General features: G+C 39.2%; 1 protein-coding gene and 1 long non-coding RNA gene across 2 annotated transcripts; both read left to right on the top strand.

The window, feature by feature from the left end:
* The first annotated feature begins 1,715 nt into the window (after positions 1 to 1,715).
* Positions 1,716 to 6,001, top strand: LOC311277788 (uncharacterized protein). The gene is made up of 7 exons (XM_084388210.1): positions 1,716 to 2,131; positions 2,206 to 2,325; positions 2,492 to 2,614; positions 2,910 to 3,020; positions 4,533 to 4,652; positions 4,819 to 4,941; positions 5,089 to 6,001. The coding sequence occupies exons 1-7, from the start codon at positions 2,080 to 2,082 to the stop codon at positions 5,154 to 5,156; spliced, it is 717 nt and encodes a 238-aa protein (XP_084244336.1). The 5' UTR covers positions 1,716 to 2,079; the 3' UTR covers positions 5,157 to 6,001.
* A 10,171-nt stretch (positions 6,002 to 16,172) lies between these two features.
* On the top strand, positions 16,173 to 18,834 carry LOC311276737. The gene is made up of 3 exons (XR_014625123.1): positions 16,173 to 16,305; positions 16,509 to 16,616; positions 18,789 to 18,834. It is a non-coding gene; the product is annotated as an uncharacterized lncRNA (long non-coding RNA).
* Positions 18,835 to 19,699: the final 865 nt, after the last annotated feature.

Here is a 19,699-nt window from a genome sequence, read left to right as displayed (position 1 = left end):
CATATACATAATTTTACATAAATATAGAACGTATTTGTTTAACTTACACATTAACAATCAGCAATCTTTCTCCAACAGTCTTCTCTTGCTTTGGCAGCAGAGACCGTATTGTTTCGAGCTTGAAATAGGCCTACATATTTAAATTCATCGTAATTCTGAATAATTATCTCTTGCTCCTCCGCGGAAAAATATAACGCTCTCGCTCTACTACCCGCGATTGGCTGTTCAGTGTCGACGTCACTCTTTTATGTGCACGCGCGCGTGGAGTAATCATAGCTTAAAGATCAAAGCCTGAGTTGACAGAGAAAGTTGATGAGCTGCATCGTGGTACCAATAAAGCCTGATCGCATCGGTTTGGATTTGTCAACTCAAAACCAATCCTGTAACCCCGAGTTTGTCCAGCTACCTTCATGGTACAGGCCCCTGTTCTCTCTCTCTTTATCAAAAAAATAAAAAATAAATAAAATAACATTAACGCAAGTTTGCATTAATCTTTTTGAGTATTTTTTTTTATAACAATCTTTATTGAGTTGTTAGAGGAACTTAAATTGTTTCATAAATACCATGTTTTAAGTTGATTACTCAAAAAAATTAAGAGTGATTTCAACATCATTGAGTTGAAACCATTTAATTTGATATATTTCAGTTCAAATGAACAGCTAGCATAGCATGTGTTAAATCTAACTTAACTAGCATGTACATTTCATGAACCATGTAAGATATTTGTCACTGTGTTGATTTATGTGGTTGGTGTAGTGTTCATCTTCATGTAAAACCCCAGCCCACAATGAGCATTACTCAGAAACAGAACCCAGGACTAAAAGAAGAAAAAACAAATAGGTGACATTTTCATTTCAGAAGACCACTCATGCCATGCCATTTGTATACTTCTCAGAAAGTGCATCCCACAATCCAAGCTACAAATATATGAAGAGCTCCTATTAAATGCATGCATTAAATGCACAAATATATTATGCTTCTTTGTGCGTTTTGTAACAATATGGCCATAAATCAAAAATGTTCACATTTACAAATGCAGAAGAGCACAGGAAGCATCATGTTTGTCCTACTTACACACACACACACACACACACACACACACACACACACACACACACACACACACACACACACACACACACACACACGCACGCACGCACGCACGCATGCACACACACACACACACACACACACACACACACACACACACACACACACACACACACGTTGGTGTTTCTCTTCTCTTTTTGCAAGTAACAGTTTGAAAATAATGATCTGCATAGACTGACTAACATTACTTAACAGCCAATATTTAGTAATATGCTAACAAGTACCACTCTTCAATGATAACCACAAAATCCAACACAGAAACAGAAACTCTTTAAAACGCCAAACAACAGCATGACACACTAACAGGTCTTTCCTTTTACTAAAAAAACACATTAAAACATAAATGAACAATTTCAACATTTATTCTCCTTGGCCAGTCCCATGCAAAGCATGATGGGAACCAGAAATCACCCAGTTTTCAAAGCATTCATGTTACTAAAACTTTTAAAAATAAACAAACAAATAAATAAATATTAACATATTTCAGTTTAAATTACACACAATATACAGTTAATGTTATGATCAACAATAGATTGAATTTTTTTTAAAACATTAACATTATTACATTATTAACTCGTGAAAGAGAAAAGATCTCTGGAACGCCGTAGCATTAACTACAGAAATAGCCACACATGTAAATTATGTACACTATTAAGTGTCCACATCTATCAGCCAGAAATCAGAAATGTCTATTAACCAGCCAGAAGAGCCTCACAATGCCTTTATAACAACCAGCTACAAACAGCATTGAAACTTTTGTCTTGAGAACCTTTATACTTTTCATTTAAAACCAAAACTTACATTATCATCCATTAATTAAAAAAGATCATAGTTATTCTGGAGGAGAAACATTAACTGTGTGTGTTTGAGTTTGTCAAGTTTGTGTAGGACTTAAGTTTCCACGTTAAACCCACCCCTTTCTGAACAGACATAAAAGGAACGGAAACATTGTTATTTCATTCTGTTCACATGATGGATCTGCGTGTGTCTGTTGTTCTTCTTTTCGTTTTTCTCACTGGAGGTACAAGAAACAGCAAGTATTGAATGTATTATTTGGTACACTGAGGTCACTGAATGTCTCTCTCTGTTTTTAAGGCTATTCTCTCAGGTGTTACTCGTGCAAACCTGATTTGATGGGTTCCTGTGATGCGAAAGTGGAGACATGTCCTTATGGAAATTCTGAATGTGTAACCTATACAGGGAAAACATCAGTTGGTCAGTCCAGTATGAAGTGGAAATTTACTGAAAGTGATCATATGAAGTAGAAGTATATATGTTAATCTCATCACATAACTCCAATTATTTGTCTATTGTAAGAGGAACATGATTTCCGGGATTGTTTTTTTAGCGGCCTATTATAGGAAGTTTATCTTTTTTGCAGGTTACAGAACGGTGTCTGTCACATATAAAGGGTGTCTACCTTATTGTAAACCAGGGACCCAACTGATAAATGGAGTGATGGTGTCTATCAGTTGCTGTGACACTGACCTTTGCAATCCAGCAGGTATTGTGCTTTATTTGTCTGTGGGTAAATTTACATTTACATGTATTCAACTAACAGTTTTCTTTTTCCACAACAATTATTATAATAATTCAAACACGTGATTGTTCAGGAGCACTATATCAAATGTAAAGAGTAGTCAAGAATAGTGCAAAGCAGGACATTGTGAAAAGACGTTTTTGAATTAGTCAAATGCTTGTGACGAAATGAATCAACAATCAACATGCACTTTTATTTACCATTAGCAGTAATACTAGTAGTATAATTAATACTAATTTCTTTATCATGTTTTTTGAAGATGAAGAGAGCGACCACGAGGAAGAGGAGAACGCATCCAAAACCATCCATGACCAGGAGGTGCTGGATGTGGAACTCGACTACAGTGCAGATGGCAGTTCGGTCAACACCGGTATATGCTTAAACCTGAAATGTGGAAACGAATTTATACTCCTAATAAGACAAGTTTATGTTGGTACCTTTGTTTTTGCTTTTCGTCGGGTGTTTTCAAAGCGATTTTAGCCCACAACCCACCAATGAGCATTACTCAGAAACCGAACCCAGGATTAAAAGAAGAAAAACCAAAACCAAATAGCGACATTTTCATTTCAGAAGACCACTCTATTTGTATTCTTCTCAGAAAGTGCATCCTAACCCACAATCCAAGCTACAAATATATGAAGAGCTCCTATAAATGCATGCATTAAATGCACAAATATATATGCTTCTTCTTAATCTGTTTTGTAAAAATATGGCCATAAATCAAAACTATTCACATTTACATATGCAGAAGAGGCATACAAGAAGCATCATGTTTGTCCTACTTACACACCACACGCACTCCGCACACACACACACACACACACACACACACACACACACACACACACACACACACACACACACACACACACACACACACACACACACACACACACACACACACACACACACACACACACACACACACACACACAACACACTGGTGTTTCTCTTCTCTTGCAGGTAACAGTTTAAAATTAGTTATCTGCATAGACTGACTAACAGAGAAAATAACAGGGATAAAGTCTTTAGGGATTATTTATTTCTTTTCTTTTTTGGTCACACTTTAAATTAGGATCCAATTCTCATTAACAAACAATTAACTATGACTTTTTTTCCTCAATAAACTCCAAATTTCTGCTTATTAATAGTAATTAGTTGTTAAGTTTGGGTATTAGGATTAAGGGATGTAGAATATGCTCATGCAGAATTAATATGTGAATAATAATAACAATAAATAATAAGGCATTAATATGTGCTTTATAATTACTTAATAGCCAATATTAGTAATATGCTAATAAGTCATTAATATTGGACCCTAAAGTGTTACCTTTTTTCCCCTCAAAACTCTATGTCGCAACAAAATAGACATAGCAACATTTAAACATGCAAAACTATGTAGCAACAAAAACACAACAACACATCTCTCACATCTACGCCTACTGGCAATGACCATATTTGCCATTCTAGAGCAGTTTCTTAGTCTTCTGATAAAATACTTTCTCTCCCTCCTCTAGGAAGTCGTCTCTCAGTTCTGTTAAAATAACAAATGTAAGAAGTTTTCTAGTTTTGATTTAAAACCATTAACTTATATTACTATCATCCATTAATTAAAACTGATCATTAGTTATTCTGGAGGAGAAACACTAACTGTGTGTGTTTGAGTTTGTCAAGTTTGTGTAGGACTTCACACAGTTTCCTTGTTAAACCCACCCCTTTCTGAACAGACATAAAAGGAATGGAAACACTGTTATTTCATTATGTTCTTGATACATGATGGATCTGTGTGTGTCTGTTGTTCTTCTTTTCGTTTTTAAACAGCAAGTATTGAATGTATTATTTGGTACACTGAGGTCACTGAATGTCTCTCTCTGTTTTTAAGGCTATTCTCTCAGGTGTTACTCGTGCGACCCTGCTTTGACGGGTTCCTGTGATGCGAAAGTGGAGACATGTCCTTATGGAAATTCTGAATGTGTAACCTATACAGGGGAAAAATCATATGGTCAGTCCAGTATGAAGTGGAAATTTACTGAAAGTGATCATATGAAGTAGAAGTATATATGTTAATCTCATCACATAACTCCAATTATTTGTCTATTGTAAGAGGAACATGATTTCCGGGATTGTTTTTTTAGCGGCCTATTATAGGAAGTTTGTCTTTTTTGCAGGTTACAATAAGGTGTCTGTCACATCTAAAGGGTGTCTACCTTATTGTAAACCAGGGACCCACATGATAAATGGAGTGATGGTGTCTATCGATTGCTGTGACACTGACCTTTGCAATGCATCAGGTATTGGGCTTTATTTATCTGTGGGAAAATTTACTTTTACTTGTATTCAGCTAACAGTTTTCTTTTCTCACAACATGCAATTTTATTTACCATTAGTAGTAATACTAGTAGTATAATTAATCCTCATTTCTGTATCATGTTTTTTAGATGGAATGTATAAGGGAAGCTTCCTCCTGCTCTTCTCTCCTCTGCTCTTCTACTTCCTGTTTCAGTGAATCCAGATTCTGCTCTTCAGATTCTACAGCAAACACCAGCGAATATGATAAACATTCTGATGCATTGCTGTACTTTACTGAATAAAGCTGGTTTGTTGCTCTGCTGATCTTTGTATCATGATTTGAGGAACTCAAAAATATGCATTTTAATAAACAAATGTGAAACAAATCATCATCATCATTAAATCAGATTGTCTTCATAGCCAAATAATTATTCATAAAATAATCAAAAATCAACATTTCTTTCATACACAGAAAAAGAGATACTTTGAGTAAGAGAAATGGGTTTTTCATTTGGAAACAAATCATCCACAAATCATAAAAATGTGCTTTTGCCTATTCAATTAGTAAGGGTAGTTCAGCAAAAAAAAAAAATTAAATTCTGAATTTCTCTCCCTCGTGTCATTCCAAACCTGCAAGTTATGATTCGCAAAACGCTTGCTCTTGAAAGATGGGTCATATTGGGTGTTGTTGAAAACTTTTTCTTCGTTGAAGCAAGAAACCAGGAGACGTTGGGGATCACGTTCAAACAAAGTTATTCTTTATTGAGGACTTCGCGTTGACGCGGCTGCAGTTCTTCCCAAATCAGTCTGGCTAACATACTTTACATCGTTTCTTTATAGGCCTTTCAGTGGGCTGTCCTTAAAGGTGCTAAACATACACACAGCCTTAGAGGTAACCACTAAATCTAATCATCTAAAGACAATAGAGGCAATTGCCCCCAACTGAGACAATGGTATACCCCCCCCAAATGATATACACAACAAATGGTCACGAGAACTAAGACTATGTAACATTCACACACAGTTCAACTCTTAGTTGGAAGATCAAAGACTAACAAAACCCCTGACTATTACACTGTTTAGACAGCCGACTTAAAGCTGACTTCTGATCAGTAAATTGATGCCATCATGTTCACCTTGAATGCCCAATACAGTGTAATTCACCTTAGTTTTTCATATGATGTTATGTAAGGAAGTAAGATCAGCAGATCTTAAACATATTCTTAAATTTTGATCCTTCAGTGTCTTATTGAAATAGTTCTTCAATCAACTGTGGGCCACTATTACCTAAACCTGTGTCCATTAACACAGATACATTAATGTCTGTTTTTACTTTTGAGTAAAGATAAAGGTTGAATAACTAGTTCCTTTCAATGTTTCATTATCAGACCCGCGCTCGGATTGATATGGTAAATTTGACTCCATCATTACTTTCTTTACAGTGTGTAACCTTACAGAGCTGAAGTTCAGTTATGATAATGAGTGCTTAGACCAATTACAACAGACTGGGCCAAATCTGGCCAATCAGAGCAGAGCAGGCTCGCGGAAAGGAGGGATTTAGAGAGACTGGCTTGGCTTTCTTCCAAAAAGTCGCACATCAGATCACATTTTTACATTACAAACACTAATTGACAAATATGTACATCAAAACAAAGGACACATTTTTGGTTGTTTCACTGATTTCAAGAAAGCGTTTAATTAAATCTGGCATGAAGGATTATACCTAAAACTTATCGCCAGTGGAATAGGGGGGAAGTTCTATGATTTGATCAAATCAATGTACACAGCCAGCCAATGCGCTGATAAAATTGGAAATCAAAGAACCAAATTTTTCCCCCAGGGGCGCGGAGTGACACTGCAGTTTAATCCCCACCCTCTTCAACATTTACATCAACTAATTGGCCGATACATTAGAACATGCTCCTATTCAAGGTCTCACTCTACACGACACAGAGATAAAGTGTCTTCTCTACGCAGATGACCTGGTTCTCCTGTCGCCCACTAAAGAGGGGCTTCAGGATAGCCTGAATCTGCTGGAGGATTACAGTCCTGGGCCCTGACCGTCCTCCAGAAAACTAGAGTAATGATGTTCCAGAAACGCTCCAGATCTCAGGGACCAACACACACATTCAAACTATCACACAGAACCATCGAGAGCACAAAAACATACACTTACCTCGGCCTGAAAATAACTCCAACTGGTAGCTTTACTTTGGCTGTGAATGAACTGATAGAGAAAGCTCAAAGGGCTTTTTATGCTTTTTACATCCCAATCAAAATTTGGCTCAAACATTTCAAATCAATAATTGAACCAATTATTTTATATGGCAGTGAAGTGTGGGGTCCTTCTATAAAATTAGTTTTTTTAAATTGGAAAAAATATCCGATTGAAACTTTTAGATTTCTGTAAAAGAATACTTAAAGTCCAAAGAAAAACACCAAACAACGGATGCAGGGCAGAATTAGGCCAATACCCTCTTCTTCTAAACATCCAAAAAAGAGCCATCAAATTCTGGAAACACCTAAAAACAAGCGACCCCAACACATACCATTACAAAGCCCTAAAACACCAAGAGCTGAGCGTAACGAGGAGTTCCCTGTGCCAGCTGATGCTGAGACTGACTGAGCTCTCACACACTCTCTCACACACACACAACGAGGAGTCCCCTGTGCCAGCTGGTGCTGAGACTGAATGAGCTCACACGCACGCACGCGCGCGCACGCACGCACGCACGCACGCACGCACGCACGCACGCACGCACGCACGCACGCACGCACGCACGCACGCACGCACGCACGCACGCACGCACGCACGCACGCACGCACGCACGCACGCACGCACGCACGCACGCACGCACGCACGCACGCACGCACGCACGCACGCACGCACGCACGCACGCACGCACGCACGCACGCACGCACGCACGCACGCACGCACGCACGCACGCACACACACACACACACACACACACACACACACACACACACACACACACACACACACACACACACACACACACACACACACACACACACACACACACACACACACACACACACACACACACACACACACACACACACACACACACACACACCCCCCCGTAGAGAGACGGGCCAGCGTAGACAGACCTGGCTCTCTCGTGAGGACAGACTCTCTTCGCACTGCATCCTGGGAGTGACGGAGACAGCTGCACTTCCTCACAGAATGACCACTAAATGTTCTAAATGTGCTATGTATATTAAGAGAAAATAAAAGTATTTTTTGACCTTTGATGTATGTAAACCTATTGTAGGAAACTCAAAAACAAAATTAGGAATCTTAAAAATAATAGGGGCACAAATATTTTAATTCAGTTTTTCAATCTTTAATTTAATTTAATTTCATAAAATGGCAATTCATGTCAATAGCAAATCACAGTTTTTGTGTTTCACATCTGTGCTTGTGTGTGTGTGTTTTTTTGTGGTGGTTCTGTGGTTGAGTCACATATCCGGTCATGACTTTAGAGTAAATAAAAGTCTGTTCTGTTCAACCAGGATGTTCCCATGCATGTGCACATGTAGGTCATACTGAAGAACTGAATCAGTGTATAGATGTAGCTGGTAAATACCTAAAATATCATAAAGTAATATTTATAAATATCCATTTATCCTTCATTACATGAAAAATGACTGTAAAATGAGCTCTGCGACAGTCATGTTACTTCACTCCCCTCCTGATCAAAGATGGATCTGCAAATCTCAGTTTTTCTTTTTCATTCTGTTCACTGCAGGTACAAAAACAAATAGTGTTGCAATGATACAGAGTACAAAGCCAGGGGCCCGTTTCAGAAAGGAGGTTAAGTGAAAACTCTGAGAACTCTGAGTCAACCTACTCATTCAATTCGGCTGTTCTGAAACCAAAAACATAGAATTTTCCATCTCGGGATAAATCAACTCAGAGTTCAAGTTTTCTCCTTATTGAAACAGGCCCCTGATCACTGGATCTCTCTGTATTAATACTAAAGGACACTCTCTCAACTGTTATGAGTGCTAACTTCTTTTTGATTATTTGTATTTTGATTAATCTGTTTTGCTCTTGCTTTACTTGAAGTCTATTCATTTAATGGCTCAATTATTTCTTCTTTATGAGGGGGTGGTGTCAGGGTTGTGGGTAAAGGGATGAGGCGAGGACTCAGTAATGCAGATAAATGGGCTATTTCTTTAATAAAAAATAACCAACATGAACAACTTGACTTACGGCTGGAAAAGAGAGGAAGTTTTGACAGGCAGACATTATGTGGCACAGGACTGCAAGCATTAGAATAAATAGGGAGCAAACAAGGCAGGTAACGAGGGAGGACATAGTTGGGGCAAGTTAACCAATATTCAGTAATAAGACTGGCTGGGTCACACAATAACAGGAGAACACAAGGAACAATGTGCTCACACCAAACATGACAAAAACAAGCACATGGTCATTGAAAACTATCTAGAGCCATGTGCGCACACAAAACCAGACATGAACAGAGGGGCGGGTTTACCATTTTGGGGGCCCCAAGCAAAGTCAGGATTTCAGGCCCCTCACACCCCATCATGTGTGTAACATTTTATTCTGAATCGCCTAACAGTAATATTTTAAGTGAGGTATTTAAAAAGATTTATTTTACTTTAAACTGCATAACAAAAATTGTCTTCACTTTGGTAGGCCGTTTAGAGTCCGTTTAGCTATGAGAAAATAAACCTCTTGGTTTTAGCTTGAACAATGGTCTTCTTATTGTGTAATAGGCTATATTATATTCCTATTCTCAAATATGTGTTAGTGATTGTATTTTGTCTTTTAAACACTTTTATAATGATCATGATGATAACGGGTGATCTGCGCCGTCTTGTAGTTTGCTCTTCAGCGCAGAGAATCATAGTTGTCGAATTTACAACATGCAAATTGATCAACTTCTGATGAAAGACATGACAGTAAGTGGCCGGTTAACTGAGAGAAGAAGTATAACTAAAAGTAAACTAGCTATTTAGTTACACTATATTTCTGACGTGAATAAAACACGGTGTCACATTAGAAGAGTTTTAATTGCTGCTTCCATAGACATCAGTGTGTATTTTACAAACTAAATGTGGATTTTCTGCTAGAATTATGTCTATTTAAATTAAACCTAAACTAGACATTGTTGGTGTTGTTGAGAAAAAAACTGCACAGTTGTGATAGCCTAAATGAAGCGCTGAGAGCGTCTGTCTCTGGCTCAGCATCATAGCGCTGGTCGATTTGGTTGTTAGTTCACCCAAAGATGAAAATGCCATCATATCCTTAACCTCATGTCGTTCCAAACCTATATTACTTTTGTGCAACTTTGGAACACAAATGTGAAAATAGCCTATTTTAATTAAATCTGGGAGATTTCTGTCCCTCCATTGAAAGTCTATTAATCCATAACTTTGACGCTTCAAAACATTCATTAAAAATCATGAATCGAGCAGTTTAATCCAAGAAGAGACATGATTGCTTTAAATGATGAGCAGATTTAATTTAGGCTTATTAACATATAAGCCTAAACATTGATCAGTGAACAGTGTTTATATGTAGGCCTAATAAATGAGGTCAACAGCGGTCATCAACTGATTTAATTGCTTGGTCAGCAATGCATTTGTGGGGTTGTGTGCTGGTTAACAATGCTACTGCATGAACACACAGCTAATAAGAACACTGATGCGTGTTCACAAAAAACATGAAAACACGAAAGCACAATGCCAGTAAAAAAAACACCAGCCGCGTAAACACAAATCGCGTGCTACACAGAACACAACAACACACGTGGGCAGAAGAACTCGAAACCGCACGCTCACACATCAAGACAGATCACACTACCAATACTAGGAGGAGTCAAAATTTGGCAAAACATTGGGATCCAAACACCACGCTCCACACACAAGACAATTCACTTGGACAGAAGAGTGCACGGCTCAAGCACAAAACCATGCGCTCACACATACCCCTTTTCCAGTTTTCCAAAGTCGCTGTAACTTGCATAGACGGAGATTACAATTGAGCTGCTATTAGCTCGATTAGCTGCTATTTAAAAAATGGCGGTCACAAGTTTCTGTTCGTCTTGTTGGTCACGGTAACCCCGACCCCAGCCCCTGCTTTGGCTGTTGAAAGACAAAGAACGCATTCGGTTACTAACGTAACCTCGGTTCACTAAGAATAGGGAACGAGTGTTGCGTCTAGCTAGACGCTATGGGAAAACTCCTTTTCTCGAGAATATTGAAGCCTTTATTTTAAAACGCAGTGCAGCTGCACCAGCTGGGCCTGGGCCAGGGAAGAGTCTCGGGCCCCATGAAGGAGTATACAGAAACACAAGCTTGCCCCTGTAGGTTACGGGCGACCAGAACCTGAACAGGGAAAAATGCCAATTCACGGTCATCCACGAAGATTAACAGCTACATCCGATCCCGAACCTCACTGTCTGCTGAACTTGCGCAGAAACATCAAAATAGACATAACCAGCTTTTTAAAATTGTTTAGAAAACTCGACTGGTGCTGGGTAACGTCACCTCGCCCCATAGGATCAACAATGAGCCGTAATTAGAGCTTGATTAAATAAACGTCTTAAACTATGAAACTTTGAAAACTAAACATTTAGACTATTTTAACACAAATTATGAGCTTATTTGCCGATTTTTAATTATTCTTGACAAAGTTCAAATATATTAAAAGTTTATTTTATTTTTGAAGAAAAGTTTTGGGTGGGCCTGTTGAAAAAAGTGGGTGGTCCTAGGCCCGTCAGGCCCACACATAACCATGCCTGGTGTAAGCTAGAGAGATAGCGTCCACTATCCATCTTGATAGCCTCTGCTTAGTGACTGGCCGACCCTTGGTCCGGCCGCCAAAGCATACAAAGAGCTGCTCCGATTGTCTGAACGCTGCGGAACGCTCCAAATAGACTCTGAGAGCCCTGACTGGGCAGAGCAGACCCGAGTTTTCATCTTCCTCGGATGAGGGAAGAGCAGATAGGGAATTAACCTGGGCTCTGAACGGGTTTGAGAGTGCCTTAGGTACATAGCCATGCCTTGGCCTGAGCATGACCTTGGAGTTGTTGGGTCCAAACTCCAGGCATGATGCGTTCGAGGAGAGCACTTGTAAGTCACCAACTCTTTTGAATGACGCCAGTGCTAGCAGGAGGGCTGTCTTAAGCGAGAGCGGCCTGAGACCTGTAGACTGAAGCGGCTCAAACGGGGGCCCCTTCAGGGCCCTGAGGACCATAGATAGGTCCCAGGAGGGGACAGAGGCGGGCCGAGGCGGCTTAAGCCTTCTGGCCCCTTTAAGGAAGCAAATGATGAGATCGCTTTTTCCCAAGGATTGACCAGCCACGGGAGCGTAGAAAGCTGCTATTGCTGCCACGTATACTTTGAGCGTGGAGGGGGTCCTGCCCGCGTCTAGCAGCTCCTGTAGAAAAGAGAGTACTAGATGTAACTCACATGCAGCTGGTTCTACACCCCGAGCAGTGCACCAGTTTGTAAACACTGCCCACTTCGAGGCATAGAAGCGTCTCGTAGATGGAGCTCTAGTCTCTCTTATGGTGTTCTGGACTCCCTCTGGGAGGTCCCTGGGTACCCATTGAGGGGCCATACGTGTAGGGCCCACAGGTCTGGGCGGGGATGCCAGATTGACCCGTTAGCCTGCGTGAGGAGGTCCTTCCTCAGCGGTATGGGCCATGGTGCTGATTTCAGCAGCTCCATCAGCTCTGGGAACCAGGTCCTGGAAAGCCAGAGCGGGGTTATGAGAAGGATTGGACACTTGCTCTCTCTTATCCTCTCGATGACCTGTGTGAGCATTGCGACCGGAGGGAACGCATAGAGGGGGAGGTTGGGCCATTTGTGGGCCAACACATCCTTTTTCTTCAAAAAGAATATTGGGCAGCGAGCGTTGCCTTCTGAGGCAAAGAGGTCGACCTCTGCCTTGCCAAAGGTGTTCCAGATCAACTGAGCCGCCTGCGGGTGGAGAGACCATTCCCCTGGGTCGACCTTGTTTCTGGATAACATGTCCGCACCACGAGCTGGAAAAACCAAACTCTAGTCAGGCAAATCACATCGTGTATAGAGTCGGTAGGCGGGCTTAACATAATGATACGGCAAAAGTTTAATCTATCAACTAGCTCCGCTGGTGGGAAAACGCACGTGGTGGAGTAATAACTTTTAATTAATCTGTTTGATATCAAATTAACACATGTTAACAGATGTTTTACTATAAATTACAGACATGGCATCTGAGGACTATTTCTCATTTTTCTCAGTTATTTTGCTTTATTTCCAGATTCAATCAAAGGCTCGTTCTTACATAGTAGAGCACGTTCGCACATGCGCACTCTTCAAAAACGGTGCTTTAAATCTCTTGACAAACTAAAAGACGTAAATGACATTTGTATGTAGGCTATTCTAAATAAAAGACACAGGTTGTAGTTGTACTGAATGCCAGCTTGCTTATTTTGCTCAAGATAAGGATTTATTAAGTCCACATGTCATGCAAACTAGAAACTATGCTTATAACCACAGGCGAGAGCTGTCGTTCCAACTACACAACTTTGCGATGCTGCTTGCGAATGTTCGTTAGAACGATGGTTTCGGGAAACACTGACTCGTTGAACTATGCTGATAACGACGGAACTTGCGAACTTGGCTAACGATGCTTTTGGGAAACACACCCCAGGGCGGGTTTTTATTTCTCATCTCCATAAATATATGTTAGTAGTAAAGCTAATGCAAGGGCTAGAAATCAATTAATCCTTTGCTGATACTTCCTCGTCATCATGTCATGGAGAGCGCAGTTAATGGTTGCATAGCAACGACAGATGCTACGGGAGCGCAAGCGCTTGTGGAAACAAGGAGAAAGCGGCATGGCCCTTAAAATGGTCCCAATATAAACACTTATTATAGGTGTACCTCAGTGATTCAGGATAAGACACAAAACACGGTTTGGAAAATGCACACATTCTGTTCTCTGGAACGGTGTAGCATTAACTACAGAAATAGCCACACATGTAAATTATATAGGCCTACATTATTAAGTGTCCACAACTATCATCCAGTTAGAAATCAGAAATGTCTATTAACCAGCCAGAAGAGCCTCACAATGCCTTTAAAACAACCAGCTACGAACAGCATTGAAACTTTTGTCTTGAGAAACTTTTCTACTTTTCATTTAAAACCATTAACTTACATTACTATCATCCATTAATTAAAACTGATCATTAGTTATTCTGGAGGAGAAACACTAACTGTGTGTGTTTGAGTTTGTCAAGTTTGTGTAGGACTTCACAAAGTTTCCACGTTAAACCCACCCCTTTCTGAACAGACATAAAAGGAAATAACATTGTTATTTCATTCTGTTCCTGATACATGATGGATCTGCGTGTGTCTGTTGGTCTTTTTTTCGTTTTTCTCACTGGAGGTACAAGAAACAGCAAGTAAATATATTATTTGGTACACTGAGACCACTGAATGTCTCTCTCTGTCTTTAAGGATATTCTCTCAAGTGTTACTCATGCAACCCTGATTTGACGGGTTCCTGTGATACAAAAGTGGAGACATGTGCATATGGAAATTCTGAATGTGCAAGCTACCCACATAGCAACATTGTGACGTCCCACATCCGGCCCACATCCAGCCCATATCTGGCACACGTGGAAAGATGATCTTGCCCACATGCAGTGTGGAATGACGGCCTTTGGGTGGCTCACTCTTGTTTGCCAGATCTGGGCCACAAGCAGGCCATAGCAATGCCAGAAGTCAGCCAAGAGCAAAGAAATAAACTAGAACTGGAACTTATCTGAGCCACAAAATCTGTTTATAATAAATATGGAGTCATTTCAGCCTTAATAAGCCTGTTAACAAGCAGAATCACTGAAGAAAAGAAGACACGAGCAGAAACACAAGAACAACAACTGACTTCAGACACAGCCTTAGATGAAATCAACTGAAGATAAAAGAAGATATGAAATATCTGAAGATCTCAGCAGAGGAGGATTAAACAACTCCACAAACAGCATTACCAGCTTCACTTAATATTAACCAGATTGACTTTATTTCTGTCAGACGTCTACAAAAGTTTTTATTGAGAATTAACGGGTTTAACTCTAATGTGTTTCATTTGAAGTCACCATAACAGTGATTAGTGTTTCCATTAGTTGGGCTCTTAACTCTTATTATATCTTTTGTCTTTTTTGGCTGCTGTGACAGTGTGTTTGTTAATCAAATTTGCAGCAGCAAAGAAAGCTGAAGTGAAATGAGAACAGGTGGTGGTGGTTACCGGTTTTATAATCCTCTTGAGTATGGAAGCTTTCTCATTTAAAATGAATATATAAAACAGGTCAGATGTTTTTTATGTTGGTTCTACTGTGGTGTAACCGACTAAAAATCTGCAGAAAAAAAGAAGATACTTCTGTGTCCTACAGAAGAAAGAAATTCATACAGGTTTTGAATGACATGAGGATGAGTAAATTATGACAGAATTTCCATGTTTGGGTCAACCATCACTTTAAGAAGGTTGGTTCAAGTACCTATGCATTTCTTACAATTCTTAAACTTTCCTTTATCTTTAATTGACAAGTACATTAAGATTAAGTTTCTGTTTCAAGAAATGTCTACCTGTGTTAAACTTTCATTTTCTAATGAAGATCCTCCCCTTTTGATAAGCTATAAAATGGCACTGAAACAGACACATTATCTCACTCACCTCCTGATTGAATATGGATCTGCAAATCTCAGTTTTTCTTCTGTTCATTCTCTTCACTGCAGGTACGAAGACAAATAATGTTTGTGATGTTACTGGGTACAAATACAGATCATTGATATCTCTTTCTCTCTGTTTTATTCCTAAGGGACATTCTCTCAGCTGTTATGAATGCATGAGTCTGACGGGTTCTTGTGCAGAACACACGGTTAAAACATGTCCCATTGGATCTCAGTGTCAGAGTTTAACAGCAGTGGCACAAGCTGGTAAGTCCAATAGTATTGAAATGTACAGTTATTTGACTGATGGAGACTGTTAATTTACTGGTGCTGCAACAGAACGGCTACTCCTTTTTTGGTGGAATATTCAACATATATTTATGATATTTTATTTTATGATTTTGTATTTAAAAAATTGTTTGAAATTAGAAAATGCTAAATTTTGACATTTATAAATACATTTACCATTAAACTAATGTGCAGTTGAACTGGTCTTTCCTGTATCATTCATATTTTAGGTGACATTACTTCTAAAGTGAAGACTAAAGATTGTGCAGTTGACTGTCAAAGTGGGTCCATGAATCCCGGCATTTCAAAGTTGTCTTCTTCCTGCTGTAACACGAACCAGTGTAACGCTCAAGATGCTCCAGGTATTGTACTTCAGTGATCATACAAATATCTTCTTTAAACTCAACATTCAATTTACTTCCATAAGAGATTCAATCAGAAAATAAAAAGCATGGTGTGGTTTGTCTGTGATGAACTGATTGAATGGAGCTGCAAAAAGAGTGTTGTTTCATTAGATATTTTGTACAGAAAATGAAATAAAAGGATACTTGTTTTCCTCCTGTAGATCCCTCTAACATCCCCAATGGAAAGAAATGTTTCTCTTGTGATGGACAGACCTGCTCAAACATATTGAGCTGTTCAGGGACTGAAGATCGCTGCATTAAAGCAACAGGTGAGGATCTGGAAACGGACACAAATTAAAGTCATTATCTTCTAAACTGTCTTAGGTTTAAACATTTGATAAAGATCACATATATCTTTTATCGCCCCTCAAGAAAAACTACACTGCTAAACTACACTGCTTTACAACTATAGGACAGGAAGAGCTAAATAAACTTATCATTGCATCTAAACCAACAACATGCTTATTAGATCCAATACCCACTAAACTACTGAAAGAAGTGTTACCTGTAGTGGAAGTGCCTCTCCTCAATATTATTAACTCGTCTTTATCTTTAGGTCATGTTCCAAGAATATTCAAGTTGGCAGTTATAAAACCTCTTATTAAGAAACCACAATTAGATCATAATAATCTAGCAAATTACAGACCCATTTCAAATCTTCCATTTATGTCTAAAATATTAGAAAAAGTTGTGTCCGCTCAATTGTGCTCTTTCTTGCAAGAAAATTATATCTATGAAAAATTTCAGTCAGGATTCAGGCCGCATCATAGCACAGAAACTGCGCTCGTTAAAATTACAAATGATTTACTTCTAGCTTCTGACCAAGGCTGTATCTCAATACTAGTTTTACTCGATCTTAGCGCTGCGTTCGACACTATAGATTAGAGATGCGCGGATGGGCTATTATTTCATCCGCAACCGCATCACAAAACTCAACATCCGTCCGCCATCCATCCGCACCAACGTTTTTGACCAATTTTCAAAACCGCACCCGCCCGCCATCCGCTGATTGGTGTATACATAATATTTTTCATTTGTTTGGTTCAACCGCCCGCCACCCGCCCGAATTTAATTCAAATATTATTTTTAGTCACGTCATCCGCCCGATCCGCGGTTTATCCGCGGAGTCCGCGGCTGTAACCGCCAACTGCGCATCTCTACTATAGATCATAAAATACTCTTAGATCGACTACAAAACTACACTGGTGTTCAGGGACAGGCATTAAACTGGTTCAGATCGTACTTATCATACCGTTACCATTTTGTCTGTTTAAATGGGGAAAAATCGAAGATAACGTCAGTAAACTATGGAGTGCCACAAGGATCTGTGTTAGGCCCTCTGCTATTCTCAATATATATGCTGCCACTTGGTAATATTATAAGAAAACATGGAATTAATTTCCACTGTTATGCTGATGACACTCAATTATATATTTCATCACGACCAGATGAAAATAATAAATTATCTAAATTGACAGAGTGTGTTAAAGATATAAAATACTGGATGACGTGTAATTTTCTGCTATTAAATTCAGATAAAACGGAGGTATTACTTATTAGTCCAAAAAACTGCCCACAAAACCTCTTACAATACAACTTTAATATAGAAGGGTGTCCTGTTACTTTATCCACTACAGTAAAAGACCTGGGTGTTATATTAGACCGCAACTTGTCTTTTGAAAATCATATTTCATATGTTACAAGAACAGCCTTTTTCCACCTTAGAAACATTGCTAAGCTACGTAACATGCTATCAGTTTCTGATGCAGAAAAGTTAGTTCATGCATTCATGACCTCAAGACTAGATTACTGTAATGCTTTATTAGCTGGTTGTCCTGCATCCTCAATAAACAAGCTACAGTTAGTCCAAAATGCAGCAGCTAGAGTTCTTACTAGATCAAGAAAATATGATCATATAACACCAATTCTATCGTCTCTACACTGGTTACCTATAAAGTTCCGTATCATTTACAAAGTATTACTAATGACCTATAAAGCCCTAAATGGTTTAGCTGTGTATTTAACGGAACTTCTATCGCCCTACAATCCATCGTGCTCTTTAAGATCACTAAATTCGAGGCTTCTGGTCATTCCTAGGATATCTAAGTCCACTAAAGGAGGGAGGGCGTTTTCACATTTAGCTCCTAAACTCTGGAATGGCCTTCCTGATATTGTTCGAGGCTCAGACTCGCTGTCCCAGTTTAAAACTAGACTAAAGACGCATCTCTTTAGCCAAGCATTCACATAATACTTACCTTTTATACTACAGTTGAATCAGATTGAATGCATTAATATTACGAACAGCAGCTACGCTAATTATTTCCCATATGCTTTTCTGTTTTCTCGGGAGCGCTATACAAATAAATTTGAATTGAATTGAATTGAATATATCAATGACCAGCTTAGATTGAATCAACCATTGTTTTCTTTCTTTTCATCAGGGACTTTTGGAGGCCAGTCAGTTGTTGTAAAAGGCTGTGCGTCTAAATCAGTTTGTGACGCCACATCATCAGTTAGTAGTTATGAGGGCATCTCATGTTGTGAGGGGAACCTGTGTAACGGGGCTCAGAGAGTCACCCAGAGCTTCCTGTTCCTCTGCTGTTCTCTGCTCTCCTACTTCATGATGCACTGAATACAGCAGATCTTCACATTCTACAATCAGACATGCTGTACTGAATATATAGCTTGTATTTCTTTGTACTAGCCTGCCATTGATGTTCTGATGTGATTTTTGTTTCTGTAGAACTCTGTGACATTTTATGAAATAAAATATGTCATGCTGTAAATAATTAAGATAAAACCGCAATAATAAAAATCTTATTTCTTAATCACAACCTTATTTCTTAACCTCCTTCCTTCCCTCTACCTCTGTTCAGATAAAACGTTGTTGGGATAATTCCTGTTCACATGGCTACGCGGATGCGATAAACATTTTGTATTATAAATTTTAAGGCCAGACAAGTAGTTTGTTGAGGGTCCGTTTGTAAAGAAGGACTACACGCCTGCGCACATATATATTCAAACGAGCATACCTATAGACTAAACACGTAATACGCATGTGCACGCCATCAGGTTCGCGTTTTTAAAGTTTGTGCAGAGAGAAAAGGGTTTTCTGTTAGAACGGTGTCGTGTTAGCGGCCCCTAAGTTAATAACTAATGATCTTTGCGAGAGAAGTGAATCAATCAAAACTAACTTTAGCTGGACAAGCTTGAGCACATGACCCTTTGCCCCCATAGACAGTAAAATAAATGGACACAGCGACCCCATAGACTTCGACGGAGACCAGTGAAGTCAATTAGAAGCACTCTCTTCCTGATGGCTGAGTGTACTTTATATATATAGCCTATATAT

The sequence above is a fragment of the Rutilus rutilus genome (genome assembly GCF_951802725.1).
Source record: "Rutilus rutilus genome assembly, chromosome: 18".
Lineage (NCBI taxonomy): Eukaryota > Metazoa > Chordata > Actinopteri > Cypriniformes > Leuciscidae > Rutilus > Rutilus rutilus.
The sequence above is the reverse complement of the archived record's forward strand: the minus strand, read 5'-3'. Positions and strand labels throughout refer to the sequence as shown.

Excerpts from the sequence above, each read along its gene's own strand:
- LOC311277788 (XM_084388210.1), top strand. The coding sequence starts at position 2,080 with ATGATGGATCTGCGTGTGTCTGTTGTTCTTCTTTTCGTTTTTCTCACT. Across the intron at positions 2,615-2,909 it reads TGACCTTTGCAATCCAGCAG|ATGAAGAGAGCGACCACGAG; the intron begins GTATTGTGCTTT and ends TGTTTTTTGAAG. Across the intron at positions 3,021-4,532 it reads TGGCAGTTCGGTCAACACCG|GCTATTCTCTCAGGTGTTAC; the intron begins GTATATGCTTAA and ends TCTGTTTTTAAG.